Source organism: Cupressus sempervirens, chromosome 6 (assembly GCF_028749045.1).
Source record: "Cupressus sempervirens isolate cs-2001-9-10 chromosome 6, ASM2874904v1, whole genome shotgun sequence".
Taxonomy (NCBI): domain Eukaryota; kingdom Viridiplantae; phylum Streptophyta; class Pinopsida; order Cupressales; family Cupressaceae; genus Cupressus; species Cupressus sempervirens.
The window spans coordinates 522,418,997-522,436,840 of NC_143123.1; the positions used below are offsets into that span (position 1 = coordinate 522,418,997).

Here is a 17,844-nt window from a genome sequence, read left to right on the forward strand (position 1 = left end):
TGGTGATGACAATGTGAGGAGAGCAAAAGTAGAAAGCCTTAGAGGACAATTTGATTAGATGAGAATGAGAGAGGATGAAAACATTGCCAAATATTTTGAAAGGATCAAAGAAAGTCTCAATGCAATCAAAGCTTCTCGAGGAGAAATCAAGGAAGAAACAATTGTAAGTAAAGTTCTTAGAACATTGATTCCTATTTATGCAATTAAAGTATCTACAATTCAAGAAAGAAGATGTGAGACAAATCATAAGATAACTTTGGATACCCTGGTAGGAAGATTGACAACCTTTGGGCTAGATAACTATGATAACTATGTTCCAACTTCCAAGAATATTGAATCTACATTTGAGACCAAGGTTTCACTTAAGGAAAAAGGCAAGAAAGTAAAGGACACTCAGTCAGAAAGTGAAGAAGAATCAGAGGAAAGTTCTGATAGTGATCTTGAAGTTGTTGAAGCTCTACTTGCAAGGAAATATTCTAGAGGCAGAGGAAAATACAAAGGTAAAGTTCCCCTAATCTATTTTTTATGTGAAGAAATTTGTCATATTGCAGCCAGGTGCCCAAAAAAACAAAGCAAGGATGAGAAGAAAGGTCACAAGTGCAATGGCAAGAAAGATTCCAAATCATTCAAGGACAAAGGTAAGAAAATATCTTTTATGGCTAAGGGCTCTAAGGATTCTAATAATAGTGAGGATGAAATAGTTTACATTGTTGTGAAAGAAGAATCTGATAATGATGAACAAGATAAGATGACACTTATCTCTCATGTGAGAAAAAATGATATATGGATCATAGATAGTGGATGTTCACATCATATGACTAGTAACAAAACAAAGTTTGAACATTTTGAAGACTATGATGGTGGTAGTGTAAGGTTTGGAAAATGAACCTTGTTGCATAAAAAGAAGAGGACGAAGCTCATTAACCAAAGAACTTGTATGTGATAATGCCTATTGGGTTGAAGAACTAAAACATAATATGTTGAGTGTGGCACAACTAATCAATATTGCATTCAAGGTGGAATTCATGCATGGCGAGGCAAGACTACTGGATGACAAAGGAAAACTGATTGGATCAGGCAAACAAACAAAAGGTAACTTGTTTTATCTTGATCTTGGTGAGTGCTCATGTTTTATTGCTCAAGTTGAAGAAAGTTGGTTATGGCACAAAAGGTTATGTCATGAAAATTTTGATAACATGGTGAAAATAAGAAAATTCAGGAAAGTAAGAGGCATTCTTAGTTTGAAGAAACCTAATGCTGGTTTATGCAAGAATTGTTAGATTGGTAAAATGGGAAAGACTAGCTTTAAAAGTAAAAACTATCAGTCTGAAGATATTTTGGAAATTGTGCATACTGATTTGTGTGGACCTATTTGAATTGAGAGCTATACTGGAGAAAAGTTCTTCATTCTATTTGTTGATGACTACTCTAGAATGATGACTGTTATTTATTTTAGAGAGAATTTAGAAGCATTTGAGAAATTCAAATGGTATTTGGCAAGAGTAGAGAAGGAAATAGAGAAAAGATTGAAATGCCCAAAGCCAGATAGAGGTGGTGAATTCATCTCCAATGAATTCAATAAATTTTGCATTGAAAGATGAATCAAAAGACAAGTATCAACCCCTGGAACTCCCGAGAAAAATGGAATAGCTAAAAGGAGGAATAGATATATCATGGATTTTGCAAGGACTCTAATGATTGAAAAGAACATTACTATCAAATACTAGAAGGAAGCTATCAACACTAGAGTTCATACCTTAAATTAAGTATAGTTGAAGAAGGACTCATTCAAAACCCCCTATGAGTTATGGTATGGCTATAAACCCAATGTAAGTTACCTAAAAGTATTTGGAAGTAAATGTTACATCTTGAAAGAATCTAGAAAAGGAAAATTTGATGTGAAAGGTGAGGAAGACATATTTTTAGGATATTCTTGCAAGAGCAAGGCATATAGATGTTTGAATTTGTCAACTCATAAAATCATAGAAAGTGCACATGTGAAAGTTGATGAGTTTGCAGAAAGGACTAAAGAAGAAAGTAGAAAGGAACTAGAAGATTATAGGAGATTTGTTTATGTTGAACTTGATACATTTCTAGACACATCTATCAATCAGGAGACTTCAACTCCCAAGTCTTCATTAGTCACCAAGTTTCAAGAAGTTCATACCAAGTCACAAGGACCCAAGTCACATTCTGAAGCTACCAAGCCAATGCCTACTAAGTCTGAGCAGCCAGAACCTAAAGTTGAAGTTCAAGAGGATGACAATGCAATTTATTCAAGAGGCAAGGAACCTGCATTGGCCAAGTATGTTAGAAGACATCATGCACTAGATTAGATTATTGGAGACAAATCAAAAGGTACTATGACAAGAAGTAAGCTGAAAGGTACATGTTTACTTGCTGATTTTGAACCTAAAAATATCAAAGATGCATTGGAAAATGAAAGTTGGATTGAGGCTATAAATGAAGAGATAGAGAAAATAGAAAAGAACAAAACTTGGACTCTTATACCTAGGCCTAAAGATAAAAATTTGATTGGAACAAAATGGGTATTCATGAATAAGTTGAATGAAGATGGTAAGGTATCAAGAAATAAAGCTAGATTGGTACTTGAAGAAGGAATTGATTATAGTGAGACTTTTGCTCCTGTTGCAAGATTGGAAGGTGTCAGGACCTTACTTGCATATGCAACACATAAATGATTTGAGGTATATCAAATGGATGTTAAATTAGCATTTATCAATGGTATTCTTGATGAAGAAGTCTATATTGAACAACCTGAAGGTTTTGTTGATCTAGACAAAAGGGACATGGTCTGCAAATTAGACAAAGCATTGTATGGTCTAAAACAAGCTCCTAGAGCATGGTATGAGAGATTGCAACTACCTTATTTACATTGGTTTCCAAAGAACTAATGATAACAGTAGTTTGTACATCAAGGAAGGACTAGATAACAAAATTTTTTTGGCAGAAATATTTGTGGATTATACTTTGTTTATAGGGAATGATGATCTAGAATTTTCAGAGCAAATGAACAAAGAATTTGAAATGTCTATGTTTGGTGAGATTAAATTCTTTTTTGGTCTTTAGATACAACAAAGAAACAATGGTATCTACATCACTTAGTCTAAGTACATCAAGGAGATACTCAAGAAGTTTGGTATGGAAGCTTCAAAACCAGTTGGAACCTCCATGTATATTGGACTGAAGCTTACCAAAGATGATGATTCAAAAGAGGTAGATTAGACCTTATATAGATCAATGATTGGAAAATTACAGTATGTAGTTTATACAAGGCTTGATATTGCTCTTACAGTTGGTATAGTGGCAAGATTCTTAGCAAAACCTAGAAAAAATCATATGATGGCAATCAAAAGGATCTTGAGATACTTGGAAGGCATGAAGGTTGAAATCAAAGAACTAGTTGTCATGTTTTGTGATAATAATTGTGCAATTAACATATCAAAGAATCTAGTGATGCATTTCAAAACCAAAAATATTTCTATAAAATATCATTTTGTCAGAGTATTGGTGCAGGATAAAGAAATTGTATTGGTATATGTCCATACAAAAGAATAGATTATAGACATATTCACCAAGGCATTACCTAAAGATGCATTCTTGTATCTAATAGGTAAGTTAGGGTTCATTCCCCTATCAGAAGCTCACTAAAATAAATTTTTAGTGATGCATCAATAGGAACCAAGTTGAATATCTATCAATTGATGTAGCATAGTCAAGGGAACATTTCATATGAATCAATACTCAAGGTACATTGATACTCATTTGGTATGTGTTGTCTTTGGCATGTTTTGTCAAAGAGGGAGAGTTTACTGTCATATCCTTTTGAAATTTGTTTGAGGGAGAGTTTACTATTTGAAGAAGAAGCTATGCAATTCCTTCATAGAGGGAGATTACTACATTAGAGAAGTTTGTGGCATAAAATCTAAGAGGGAGAAAATTTCTATTAGAGAAATTCTTGTTTTCAAATTTCATTGTGCTATGACATGTTGTGTTGCCATCAATGCCAAAGAGGGAGATTTTTGGATGCATTTGTCTAATTGTGTGTTGTCTTTGATGTTACACAAATGTCATATCAGTTGGCAGACAGTGTCTACCGAGCTCTCATGGTTAACAAAGGAAAGTTAGTGTTTCCCAAGTTCACTCAGTTACCAAAAGATTTTGCGAGTTTGCAGTGTTAACCAAGCTTCTGTTGGTTAATACAAGAAATCATTTCAGGAATAGTGTTTATCAAGCAGGGTTGGCTAATGAAGGATTTTTTTGATTTGAGAAATAAAGTTTAATTATTTCAAATATTGATTCCAGCCGACTAAGGTAATGATTATTGGTGATTGTAAGTTGTAAATGAGACGACTTGATAATTTGAATGGTATATATGAAAGGTCAAGTTGAGCATTCTAAATGTATGAGCGAGCATGCAAGTGTATTGATTGTTTGAAGAGAAAAGTGTGAGAAAACTTTGAAGGATGCTCAAATATCCTGGAGGAGCATCAAAGTTATATTTGATCAAGAAGGATCTAGTGAAACAGAACAAAGATCTGTAATCAACAATTAAGTTACATCTCATTTAGGTCATTTCATTTTTACTTTCTTACCATTCTAGTAGTGACTCCAAAATCTCTTAGTAGAGTTGGTTTAACAACCATTTGTGAATCCTCTAATAAGGTGACAGTTCTATTGAATTGTTATAAAGACCTTTTGTAAAGCCACTCCTAACAAGGTGATTAAATCCTCTAACAAGGTCACACCTAACTGTGTGTTTTGTAACCTTTAACCAGGTTGGCACCTAACAAGGCTCACTTCAGAAGAGTGAAAAATAGTAGCTAGTTACTTGGTGGTTTTTCCCATATTGGGTTTCCACATTAAATCTGGTGTCTTATGTGTTATGTTTGCATGTTAATCACTGTGAATATTTAAGATCTGTTAAAGTTAACATACACTACATTTAGTGAGTTACAACATTTTGAGTATGTTTACTGAGTGACAATAGTTACTAGTTTTATCAAACATCTAAGGGATCTGTGGATTTTTTTTTGTGGTAACTGATTCACCCCCCCCCCCCCCCCTCTCAGTTACTCCATCTATATTTCCAACAAATTGTGTCTTTGTAAAACCTCTAACAAGGTGGACCTAGTAGTCCTAATTGCTCCTAATAGGACAGATCATCAAAAGCGATCATTGTAAGCCTTAACAGACCAACTTTATGTTGCAGTATTGAAGTTCTATGGGTATCATCCCCAACCCAATTTTACTTTCTATTTGGAAGGTTTCTGGGTCACCAAATTATTGTGTTCAAGTGTTATGAATGTTTTATGTTTTTCAGTTTCTCATGCATGTAGTTAGATCTGATTTAATGAACTAAATGGTAATTGGATTATTGTAATTAAGATCTAAATTTGGTAAAAATTTTAAGGTTACTGATTCACCCCTCCCCTCTCAGTAACCTACCATATTCTTGAATATTTCCAACATCTTGGACCGCACTCTAAATAGTAGAAGAGGTAGGTATAATAGGGTAGGATAAGAAGTCAGAAATAGTCAGAGCATCATAAAGATACTTATGTTTCCAAATAGAGCTCCATTCCTTATCATCTTGATACACTCGCCACCCTTGTTTAGCTAATAAATCTTTATTCATACTTATTATAGATCTAATACCCAAACCACCATCTATCTTAGGTTTATAGATCATTTCCCAAGCGATCAAAGTCATTCTCTTATTTTCCTTAGTTCCAAACCATAAAAAATTTGTTTGAATTTTATCAATAGCATCTACAAATTTAGCTAGAATCCTAAAGAGGCTCAAAGCATAAGTTGGGATACTTTGAATGCAAGCTTTGAGAAGAGTAACTTTACCTACTTGACTCAACATATTACCTTTCCAACCAGCTAATTTCTTATTGATTTTCTTAACTAGATCGTCCCAAAAGGTATATGAAGGGCTAAGCCCCAAAGGGAGACCAAGATAGGAACATAGAAAAGATCTTATAGAACATCCAAGAATATTTTCAATCTTTCTCTATCTAAGTTCAAGAGTGTTAATAAAAAAGAGATAACTCTTATTCTAATTTATCAGCTACCTAGAAAAAGAAGAATAAAGATTGAGAGCCTTTTTAAGGCTTCTAGCCTCTCTAACATATGCTTTACCTAAAAAAATTGTATCATCCACAAATTTTTCATGAGAGCATATAAGAGGATGAGAAGAAGGTCTCAAACCTTGAATTTCCCCTCTTAAAACTAGCTTCCCAATATGTTTTCCCAAGCTATCAGCCATAATAGTAAAGAAAATAGGAGAGATAGGATCACCTTGCCTCAACCCCCTTGAGGGTTTTAAAAAATCAATGGAACTCCCATTGACTAACACAACAAGAGAAGTAGTTGAGACCAACTATAGAATTAGCTTAATAACATTATCATTAAAGCCAAAAGAAAGTAAAAGCTTGTAAAGAAAATTCCATTTGATTCTATCATAAGCTTTAGCAATGTCTACTTTCATAATAAACCCATGTTTATTAGATAGAGATAAAGAATGGATATCTTCATGAACATATATAATATAGTTAAGAATTTGTCTTTCAAGAATAAAACCATTATGTTGCTTAAAAATTAGACTAGGAAGGATACTCAATAATCTCAAAGTGAGGACTTTAGAGATGATTTAGTAAATTGAAATAGAGAGGCTAATTAGTCTAAACTTTTTAGGTGATTCAACTCCTACCTTCTTTGGGATAAGACAAAGAAAGGTAGAGTTGATTTCCTTTAGCATTATTTTACCTCCAAAGAATTCTTTGACAAAATCACAACATCTTTTCCAACCAGTTTCCACTATTTCTGAAAGAAAAATATAGACAAACCATCTAGACTTGGGGATTTATCTCCTTCAAATGAGAAAATAGCTTTGAAAATTTCATCTCCCTTGGGAATAGCACTCAACATTTTATTCTTCTCATTAGAGACCATATGTTGAATTGCTTCAAGCAGCTCAAACTATTTAGTTTCATCAACATTAGGGTCAGAGGATAGCATAGAAGACAAAAAGGAGACCAATTCATTAGAAATATTCTTCTCATTAGTAATTTTTTTATCTTCCCTTAGTAAGGATAGAGATGTGATTCTTGGCTCTGTATTTCATAGTTGAAAGATGAAAAAATTTGGTATTTCTATCCCCTTCTTCTAGCCAAATGGATCTAGACCTCTGCCTCCAAAATATTTCTTCTTTAGAAATGATGTCATGGTAGTCTACCAACCTTTCGTTCTCTTATTTGACCAGCTCCATCAAGTATCCCTCCTATTGTATTCTATCTTGGATAGATTTTAGATCATCCTTTAGATTTGGTTTTCTTTCGAAAATATTCCCAAATGATCTTTTATTCTATTCTCTAACTCTCTTTTTGACATTCTTAAGTTTAGAGGCAACATGAAATAAAATTGTTCCTTCGATATTACTATTCCACCATTCTTCCAATAGATCCTCAAAATGTGGGTGGTGTATCCACATTTTCTCAAATTTGAATGGGAAATTCTTCCTAGCTTGAATAGCCTCTACTTTAAACAAAAGTGAAAAATGATCAGACACAATCTTCTGAATAGCATTGAGATTATGCATAAAATATTTAGTCCAATCCGTAGATATAAGAACTCTATCCAAATGAGCTTGGATACAATAATTTCCAACTCTTTTATTACTCCAAGTGAAATCAATGCCTTGAATATCTAGATCTATTAAGCCTTCATTATTAATAAAGTCCATAAGGTCTAGCCTTCCTTCCATTTGACTAGAATTACCTCCTTTTTTTCATGTTCATAAAGAGGAACATTAAAATCCCCCAGAAATAACCAACTACCATAATAATTAACACTCTTAAGTTTAGATAGAGAATCTTAAAACTTTTTTCTAGTGTTCTTATTATTAGGAGCATACACATTGACTACATACCATTTTTTTATCCTGGGACAAAATCTAAATCTTAACAGCAATAAAGTGTTTATTGGCATCCATCAGGGCACCAGAAAACAAAGAATGCTTCCACATAATCAACATTCCCCTTGAAGAATCTTCAGAACTACTTGCCATAATACAATAGTTATTGAAAGATTTCAATTTTTCAGCTTCATCTTTGTCCATTTTAGTTTCCTAGAGCACCATTATATCAGGTTTGCACTCTCTAACAAAATTTCAGACAACATCAAGTTTATAGATATTGTTCATCCCCCTAATATTCTAGGTATTAACTTTTATTATAACTTTTTAGGGGTAAAATCCAGAATAGTTGCCTACTTCCCATTAGCAATATTCTGCAAACTTTCACTTTCTCTTGTCTTCCTAGTTGTTTTTTTGCTAGGTTTGTCTAGATTCCCAACATTCAGCTTCAAATTAAGGGAGCTTATTTCCAATTTACTTCTTCGAGTCTCAACTCCTATGGGAAAAGGGTTAGATTTTTTAATCTATTTTCTTCCTTTGACCCTATTTTTGTTTATGTTATTTCTTTTGAGTTAACAAATCCAAACACTTAGAATCTAATATACTTTCAATAAGAGGAAAATCTTGACATAGAGGATTCAACAAAGAAAGGGTTTCTTCATCTTATGATTCCTCTAAAATTTCAATCTCATTCAGTTGACAACTCCTTTCCTCGAGAATTTCTCCTTCCTTATCTCCTCTAAAGCTTATATCTCTTCCAGCTTGTCATCTTTATTTTGATATATGACCATCTGGTCCATTAGTATATCCACGTCCTTATTATCCTTGATACTAATATCATCAATATTTTGGATTTTCTCCTCTTCCTCCTTCATCTTATCCTTATTTTAATTAGCTTTGGATTCATCTTTCTATTCTTGCAAGACCATCTTATTGGGGAGAACTTTAGGTTTCCAAACCTTTTTTGAACCTTTTTTTCCACATTTACCATTTTTATTTATTTTTAATTTTCAAAGGACAATTGTTTGCCCAGTGACCCTATTTTTTTCAAACAAAATAAGCATTAGGAAGATCTTCAAAATAAATCTCTTGCATGCACTTTCCTAATTTTTAATTAATTTCCACCTTTCGAGGAAGGTCCTTCAAATGAGAAACTTTCACATAGATTCTAGCACATTGAAGTTTATATCTTGATGGTGTTATATTATCAATTGTTATAAGTTCTCCAAAAGAACTAGCTATCCGCTTAAAAATGTCTTCATGCCAAAAATCAAGTGGGAGCCCTATGAGTCTAACCCACACCGGAGTAGTAAGGAAGAAAGCATCAGAGAGATCCATATTTGGTTCCCATTTTTTAATTGTTAATGTATTATTACCAAATGACCAAGGACCTCCACGTTAAACCATATTTAAATCTTCCTTGCATATAAAAACAAAGGAGAAAAACCCTTTCATCATTATAGAAATATCCACTTGTCCACGGATAGCCCATTCCCTTTTAATCATTTTTTAAAGAGCTTCAAATTCTGGATGACCCCCCATAAATTTCCCTACAAGGGCCAAATCCATAGTTGAAATATAATAATCAACTATCAAATTTGGGATAAAAATATGAAAGTCACCTTTTTCCTAGGAGGATTTTGAAGTAATAGGTACTTGCCTCCATGCCTTTTCCAAACAACAAAGATCACTTTCATTGACCTGCTTCACAAATCCTACTCCTTCTACTCCTCAACACATGATCCTTCAACATTCTAAATCACATCCACCAAAATATTATTGTCCTTCAGTGGGTCCCTTATTTGGATTGAGCTCTCGGTCAGAGGATTAGAATGATTACATTCAGAGACCCCAAATATTCTAGTGTAGAAACCCAATAAAAATTTCTCTTCTTCCTACTCCAGAAGCACACTAAAACCCATATCTGACTTCCTTGTACCGCCTTCTGAACTCCCTGCTTCCAAATTCCCTATACCACTAGGGTTGATCCCAACTACTAAATTCCCACCAACCAGATTCCCTCCTACCAGAGCTCTACCAGACCCCATTCTATTCTAGGATACTTTAAAACTTTGGGAAAAAAGTCCAGTCCTATACCCTAGGCCAGTGGAGTAGGTACTTGGCACGGAAGTCCCGTAAGGGAAATTGGCCTACAACCTTTCTCCACTGCGAAGCGAATTCAAACCTATGACCTCAAGGAAGTAAACCTCAAGGCATAGACCAACTCACCTACAAGTGGTGACCTTTAGTTATGAAGTGTTCTAACTTTTTGAAAGGATTATAACTATAAAGTATTGTGAGTTTTCAAATGATTTGTATTATGAAAGGTTGTGACTCTTGGAAAAGAAGAGACAAAAAAGTATATTTTATCTTTCCTTATAATTAGAAAAGGAAGAACTTTAGAAAATAAATAAACAATTGAGGTAATCTAGAAGGAATAATTCACTGAAGGGCTAACTAAGGATAGAGCCACATGGACCAAGAAAAGAAGAAGGTAAGAAAGGTATGTTTATGGACTATATTTCTTTAATTATATTTATGAATTTATTTATATTAGTGAATTGTACTTGTGGATAATATTGTGTTACCTCATGGGGTTAACACCATGGAGATTAATGAGACTTGAAACATGGGGTATGGGAGATTGTAAGATCTCACCACCATGGTCGAGAATCAATGGATAATCTCCATGTGCCAGAATATTCTAATGATGTCAACATATGCATATGTGATTGGCCTTGGATAGAGGATGTCTTGTCTATGAAGAATCTTAAGGGTGCACTACCAAGAATATGATGAGGTAGCTATGAGCTAGGAAGCCTGATCTAGAGACATCCTTAAGATTGGGGTTAAATTAGAGGGTAGAACAATAGTTAGTTTTTTTACTGTTATGATTCTAACCATTATTTTGCAAGTATTACCTGTCCCAAACTAACCCTAATAGTGGGGACATTACAAAAATGGAGTTCATGGTGTGCAAATGATCCTCAGATAAATGTACTATCTCTTCAGGCGTAAGGAGCTCATACTAGATGCATAAATAAAAATTACATGTTGTAGATCAACAATACAATTGCTGTAGGATTGTAATATGCATATATCCATGTGAGTAAATGACAACTTGTCAACCCGAAACACAATGGAGGAAATTCTAGATTACATGTCAATGATGCTTCCCTAGCTGCAAACCCTCCAACTCTAATATGGGCCTTTGAAACTTTTGGAAGAACCAAAAGGTTTTGACTCTCTAGTGCCCCCTTACTAGGGGCTATGGTAGATTGGGACTTCTAAACTTATTTATGAATATACCCTGCCCCTGGCCAATATATCATGAAAAGTATGTATAATCAGATCACAACCTAAATAGAATTCTACATATAATTGTTTGAAAAATAAAGTAGCACCTCATCCTTTTGAGACCACTTATAATGGGTTGTTAGCCATCTAGGATATATAAAAGGGACTGGAAGGTCACTTCTACACTTTATCCCTCTATGTGATCTAACAACAACTATCTCAAGGTAATATGGAAATGTGCCTTTAAAAATGAGCTCAAAAAAATCCCTATCAATTGACCTCCACCTAAATGTCTTAAGACCATGTGAACTAAATTCTTATTAAATGTGTCAATGAATATATCACCATATGGGTTGTATGACTCAATCTTCTAAATCATACTCATGAGCTCTGTCTAAATAGATGTAAGCTTCTCCCTATTAGGGATGACATGGGTATTTTGCAACATTTCCTCTAGTTGAGCTAGAGAGGTACAATTTCTACATAGTCTCTTGTCTATAACTCTCCCTACCCCAAGGATTCCTATAAGATGAGGATTATGAAGCATGGTCACTTGTGGGATTGACACTAGGCTTTGAACCACTTGATATCATGATATATATGATATGATGTAAATATATCTAAAATTGTAAGTGCTTATACATTGGATAGAATTAACTAATTAGTTCGTGTGTGTGTGTGTGTGTGCGCGCGCGCGTGTGCATGAACATGTAAACAATGCATTCAAATAAAAGAAAAAATTAATCATTAACCATATAGAGTCATTGTGTGTGTGTGTGTGTGTGTGTGTGTGTGTGTGTGTGTGTGTGTGTGTGTGTGCGCGCGCATTTAAACAATGCATTCAAATAAAAGGAAAAATTAATCATTAACCATATAGAGGCACTATGCAAATTAAAAACATTGGACAAATTAAACATTTTAAAAATATTGTAGATATTTAAAAATTAAAAACAACACACTAGAGTTGACTCAAGATATATAAGATAAACAAAATTAAAGAAAAATAATAAAAGAATGAAACGTGTCACCACTCAAGGGAGATAAATAACAAGGAAAAGATGACAAAAGGAAAAAGCACAATAATGCAAAGACACAAACAAAGAAACTAAACTAAGTAAAGAGAATTTAAAAAAACACAAATAATTTTTAAATTAAAATAAACGAAAATAGTAGTTTCCAAAATAAGTCAAATTGTAATATTTCTATAAGAATTCAATTGTGTAGTAATTTGAGTCAAACTCATTGATCCATGAAACATGGATCAATTCACATATCAATGAAATTAAATCACAATAAAAAGTTACGAAATGAACTCATGAAAATAAATTGTAATAGAAATATCATAAAATGTTTCACTTCTAATCACAGATCAATGAAATTAAATTGTAATAGAAATATCATCCAATGAATACATGAAACAAAATTGTAATAAAAATATCACATAATGTTTCACTTATAATCATAGACCAATGACATTAAATGGGAAAAAAAATTATCAAGGAAATTAAATTGTAAGAGAAATATTACAAAATGTTTCACTTGTTTTACCAATAATGGCACATTTTAGTTTTGGTTTCCTCAAAGACATAGACTCTATCAATGTGCGTAATGAAGGTCAACGACAGTGTTTGGGCATTTAAGGCAGATTGTGGGAGCCCCTGGTAGATTTTGAACCAACCCTAATTTCTACTTTAGGAATCCATGTTATGATTTTTATTCATCAACAACCCTTCAGGGACGGGATTTATCATTGTGGGTATCTCTCTACTTCCGCGGAATACTATTCTCTAAAGCCAACAGATTGTAAAAATAACACAACTCACATGGAGATTGAAATACCCAAGAACTGAAGGCGGCCAAAATGCATGAAAGAGAAGCATACTTGATCTCATTCAGTTATCCACAGACAAAAAGCAAAGCCGTAGCAACAGAATGGGGAAGAGGTGATCAAATCAAGCAAGCCTATACACCTTTAGAAAAGCCCAACTCTATGCCATTTCAATCGTCTTTGTATTCCATTAGTTTCATAAAACATCATATCTGTATCAAAAAGTTTTTTGTTTGGGGTTTTTGTGAGAAGATTCATGAAGAGCACTGGAAAATCCTTTTCCTTCTTCCCTACCTCAGTACCGAAAACAAGGCTTCTATGTCTATTTATAGTGCTGGTTTTGTTAATAGCCTTTGTCAATGTATCAGATTTCAGACAAATAGATACAAGCCCATCTAGTTTTGGCAGATTATTGCACTATAATCCCAATTCATCTGTTCCATCATTTCTTGTGAGAACAGATGAGAATACTTATGTGGGTTCTCAAGGCAGTCAGATCTTCGTCAATTGTAGCTGCCCAAATCGAGTTCAAAACTGCACAAATGATATCAAGGAGAATGTCACGGCAGCCATTGAATCTGATAAGCCTGACTATGAGTTCAGTATTCTTATTGGAGTCCTAACAGTGGCAGATGAGTATGAAAGAAGGCATTTTCTTCGTACTGTTTATGGAAGTCAATCCACAATCCATGCAAAAGTGGACTTGAAATTTGTGTTGTGCAATCTTACAAAGGATGATCAAAGAATCCTTGTGGCTCTTGAGATCATGACTCACAATGATATCATCATATTGAACTGTGAAGAGAATATGAATGAAGGTAAGACTTATACTTATTTCTCTAGTCTGCCAAAGATGGGATTGCAGTATGATTATGTTATCAAGGCAGATGATGATATTTATTTTAGGATTGATAAGTTGGCTGAGTCACTGAAGCCTTTGCCAAGGAATGACACTTACTATGGCTATGTTATTCCTTGTGAAAAAATGGATCCTTTTGCAAAGTATATGTCTGGCATGGGATTTGCCCTGTCATGGGATTTGGTGAAATGGATTGAAGAGTCTCCTATTCCTAAGAACAAGACAGTGGGCCCTGAAGATATGATGGTGGGGGTTTGGCTGCATGAAGGAAATAAGGCTAAGAATAGGTTTAGCAATAAGCCTGCCATGTATGACTTTCCTCTTGCTAATGGAAAGTGTTCCCATGAATTGATTCCCGAGACAATTGCTGTACACAAGCTCAAGGGCAGGGAGAGATGGTTTGCTGTTCTCAAGTACTTCAATTTTACATCTCCTCTCAAGGAGTCTATGTTGTATCATCTATAATTATTTACGGAGGACATCATCCATTGGGAACTGTTCACTTTTTTTTTTTGAGCTTTTACTTTTAGGTCACTTCAGAATTTGTAGAGATCTATATCAAGTTTAAAACAACCCAACCAATCATACACTAAAAATCATGTACTGGGCGATCACTTACAGTCCAAAAACAAAGATTGAAAAGACCAAGTCAGTAACATTGTGCTAAAAAGTTATAAATAAACCACAACATTTTTAGTGGAGGAAGTTTGATGGAATTTGTTTCAAGTTCATGTTGTTAGTTGTTAGAACATAAATTGAGATATAGTTGTAATGATCTATGACAAATTGTAGCGAGTTTTAAGTGATTTGATTTAGGATGGAGACTTGTGTATGTCTTATATTTATGTGTTCCTAATCATGTTCCTGATCATGTGTGCTTATAATGTAGAGTATATTTGATAATGACAAGAGACATGGTGATGTTCTAGGGGTTACTCAAATCTACCGCAAGAAAATATAAGTATTAGAAGCTTGTCTCTATCACCATAAGCCATTTGCAATGTTGTGATATAGTGGAGAAAGATTTGTGCATTTTAGGAAAAGTTGGTTGAATAGTAAAATCGTTCAAATTTCTTGTCAGTGATTATATAACTATATCTATTTACTCGTACAAATAGAACAACATCAAATTAGTTGATTAATGGATTTATTTGTGGTGTGTAGTCTTAGTTGGAGAATATATGATGTGTTGATCCCTATAGTTTGTTGTCTATTAGTGTCAACCACTTAGTCATTTATTTGGCAGTGTTGGTTGGTCATCATTTTGATCGAGCAATCCTACTAAGACTGAGAAAAGTATTTAGAACTATTCATATTTTAGTTAAGCTTGAGCAATTGTTATTGCTCAGGCTTAACTATAGAGATCTATATCAAGTTTAAAACAACCCAACCAATCATACACTAAAAATCATGTACTGGGCGATCACTTACAGTCCAAAAACAAAGATTGAAAAGACCAAGTTAGTTACATTGTGCTAAAAAGTTATAAATAAACCACAACATTTTTAGTGGAGGAAGTTTGATGGAATTTGTTTCAAGTTCATGTTGTTAGTTGTTAGAACATAAATTGAGATATAGTTGTAATGATCTATGACAAATTGTAGCAAGTTTTAAGTGATTTGATTTAGGATGGAGACTTGTGTATGTCTTATATTTCTGTATTCCTAATCATGTTCCTGATCATGTGTGCTTAAAATGTAGAGTATATTTGATAATGACAAGAGACATGGTGATGATCTAGGGGTTTCTCAAATCTACCGCAAGCAAATATAAGTATTAGAAGCTTGTCTCTATCACCATAAGCCATTTGCGATGTTGTGATATAGTGGAGAAAGATTTGTGCATTTTACAAAAAGTTAGTTGAATAGTCAGATCATTCAAATTTCTTGTTAGTGATTATATAACTATATCTATTTACTTGTACAAATAGAAAAACATCAAATTAGTTGATTAATGGATTTATTTGTGGTGTGTAGTCTTAGTTGGAGAATATATGATGTGTTGATCCCTATAGGTTTTTGTCTATTAGTGTCAACCACTTAGTCATTTATTTGGCAGTGTTGGTTGGTCATCATTCTGATAGTGGAAATGATTGAAAAGATCATGAATAAAGAATAATGGAACTGGTAAAGAATATTTCAATCATTGTTTTGGCATTGATGTTAAACTTGCTACTTGAAGGAGTGACAATTGCTTTAGTGATCCAAATACTATCAATTGGTTGATTGACAAGGAGGTGGCAATCAATAAGATGTAACTAGAATAACTAGAGAAAGGTTGAAGTTATGATGTTGTAATGAAGTATAAGGATCAGCTAAGCCATTGATGAAATAGTGTATTGATGACATAATCTAAGATACAGAGGATGGACACACTGAGATACATCAAATATGTAAGGATTAACTAAGTTCATTAGAGAGAGCCAAGCTAGCTAGTTAGTGTCAAACAGATTCTTAGTTGAAGCCGAGCAACCTTCAGGTACTGAGTGATCTTTAGGTGCTGAGCAGTCTTCAAGTGCTGAGCAGTCTTCAGGTGCCGAGTGATCTTCAAGTACCGAGCAGCTTTCAAGTGCCGAATGAAGATCAGGTGTCGAGTAACATAGAATTTCTTCAGGTGCCGAGTGCTAGTAAATAATAATAGAAGCTGAGTAACATAGAAGGAGCTGAGCATCAGTAAACCAATGATGCTGAGTTGCTGCATTATTTGTTAAGTCAAAGATTTGCTAGATCAACAGCGATAAGTTTGTTACATCAAATTTTGTGAATTAGTTGGATGATAAGGATGATGAGTAGATGTCACAGAATTCTATGTAATCCATGCAAACCATTTTCAAGATGAATGCTAATGGATTTATCATGAAGTTTCTAGACGAAATAATTTGGAGGGAAAACAATACCATTTTCTCAAGAGCAAATTAAGATTCGAGTGGAAAATTGAGAACAAAACTTCTTTATAAGGAGTTACAGGTTAGAGATCAATTATACATGTATGAGAGGGAGTTGGTCTAAGGTGTGATCATGCGAAGAAGCCAAGAGAAGTAAAGTATAGAGCATCAAGACTCTAAGTTGATCAAACGATCATGGATTGCATTGGCATAACAAGTGGAAGAACTCAAGGAGACAGATCTTGAAGGGTGAACAAGCTGTCAGCACTACAAGGGAGGAAAGCCAAGTAAAGAAAAGGACTGAAGAGCAATCTGAAATCTGCAAGGTTGAAGTTGCAATTGGTATCAGGTCAAAACCCTTATAATACTTTCTTACCATTGTATTAGATATTGAAACCCTATATTGCTAGGTTAGCTTAATAGCTACATGGATGAGCCTCAAGAAAAGGATAAAGAGATCCCCAGGAGAAGGATAAAGAGATCCTCAGGAAAATGATAAGAGATTCTTACGAGGAGGATAGGAGATCCTTAGAAAGGGATGAAAGATTCTTTTGAGAAGGTGATTGTAAATCCCATGGACTTGGGTGAGCCTAACAGCTATATGTAAATTCTTTAACAGGGTGACATTCCAAGTTGAATGTTCTTAAGTCCTCTAACGGGGCACACTCCTAAAAGGGTGTAGAAATACTTTAACAGGGTCACATTTAACAATGTGTTGTAGCCTTTAATAGGGTAAACCATCAAAAGTGGTTGAAATCAATTGCGCAGTTATTTAGTGGGTATCATCCCCACCCCAGTTTTACCTTCTTATTCCTGAAGGGTTTCTAGGTCATCAAAATCCTTAGTGTTATGGTGTGATGCATGTTTATTTTTCATGATTGTTTAATGTTCAATTGCATGCATGATAATTTCAGTTATGTACCCTTAAGGATTAAAAGAAAAAGTTGTATTGGACATCATTAGACCTTGGATAACTGATTCACCCCCCCCTCTCAGTTATTCTAAATAATTCTAACAATTGGTATCAGAGCTCA

The 17,844-nt window shown here is 34.1% G+C and overlaps 1 protein-coding gene across 1 annotated transcript; it reads left to right on the forward strand.

Annotated features, from left to right (window-relative positions):
• Window positions 1-13,323: 13,323 nt before the first annotated feature.
• Window positions 13,324-14,391, forward strand: LOC149553317 (beta-1,3-galactosyltransferase pvg3-like). Its single transcript, XM_089789878.1, has one exon. The coding sequence runs from the start codon at window positions 13,324-13,326 to the stop codon at window positions 14,389-14,391; it is 1,068 nt and encodes a 355-aa protein (XP_089646004.1).
• Window positions 14,392-17,844: the final 3,453 nt, after the last annotated feature.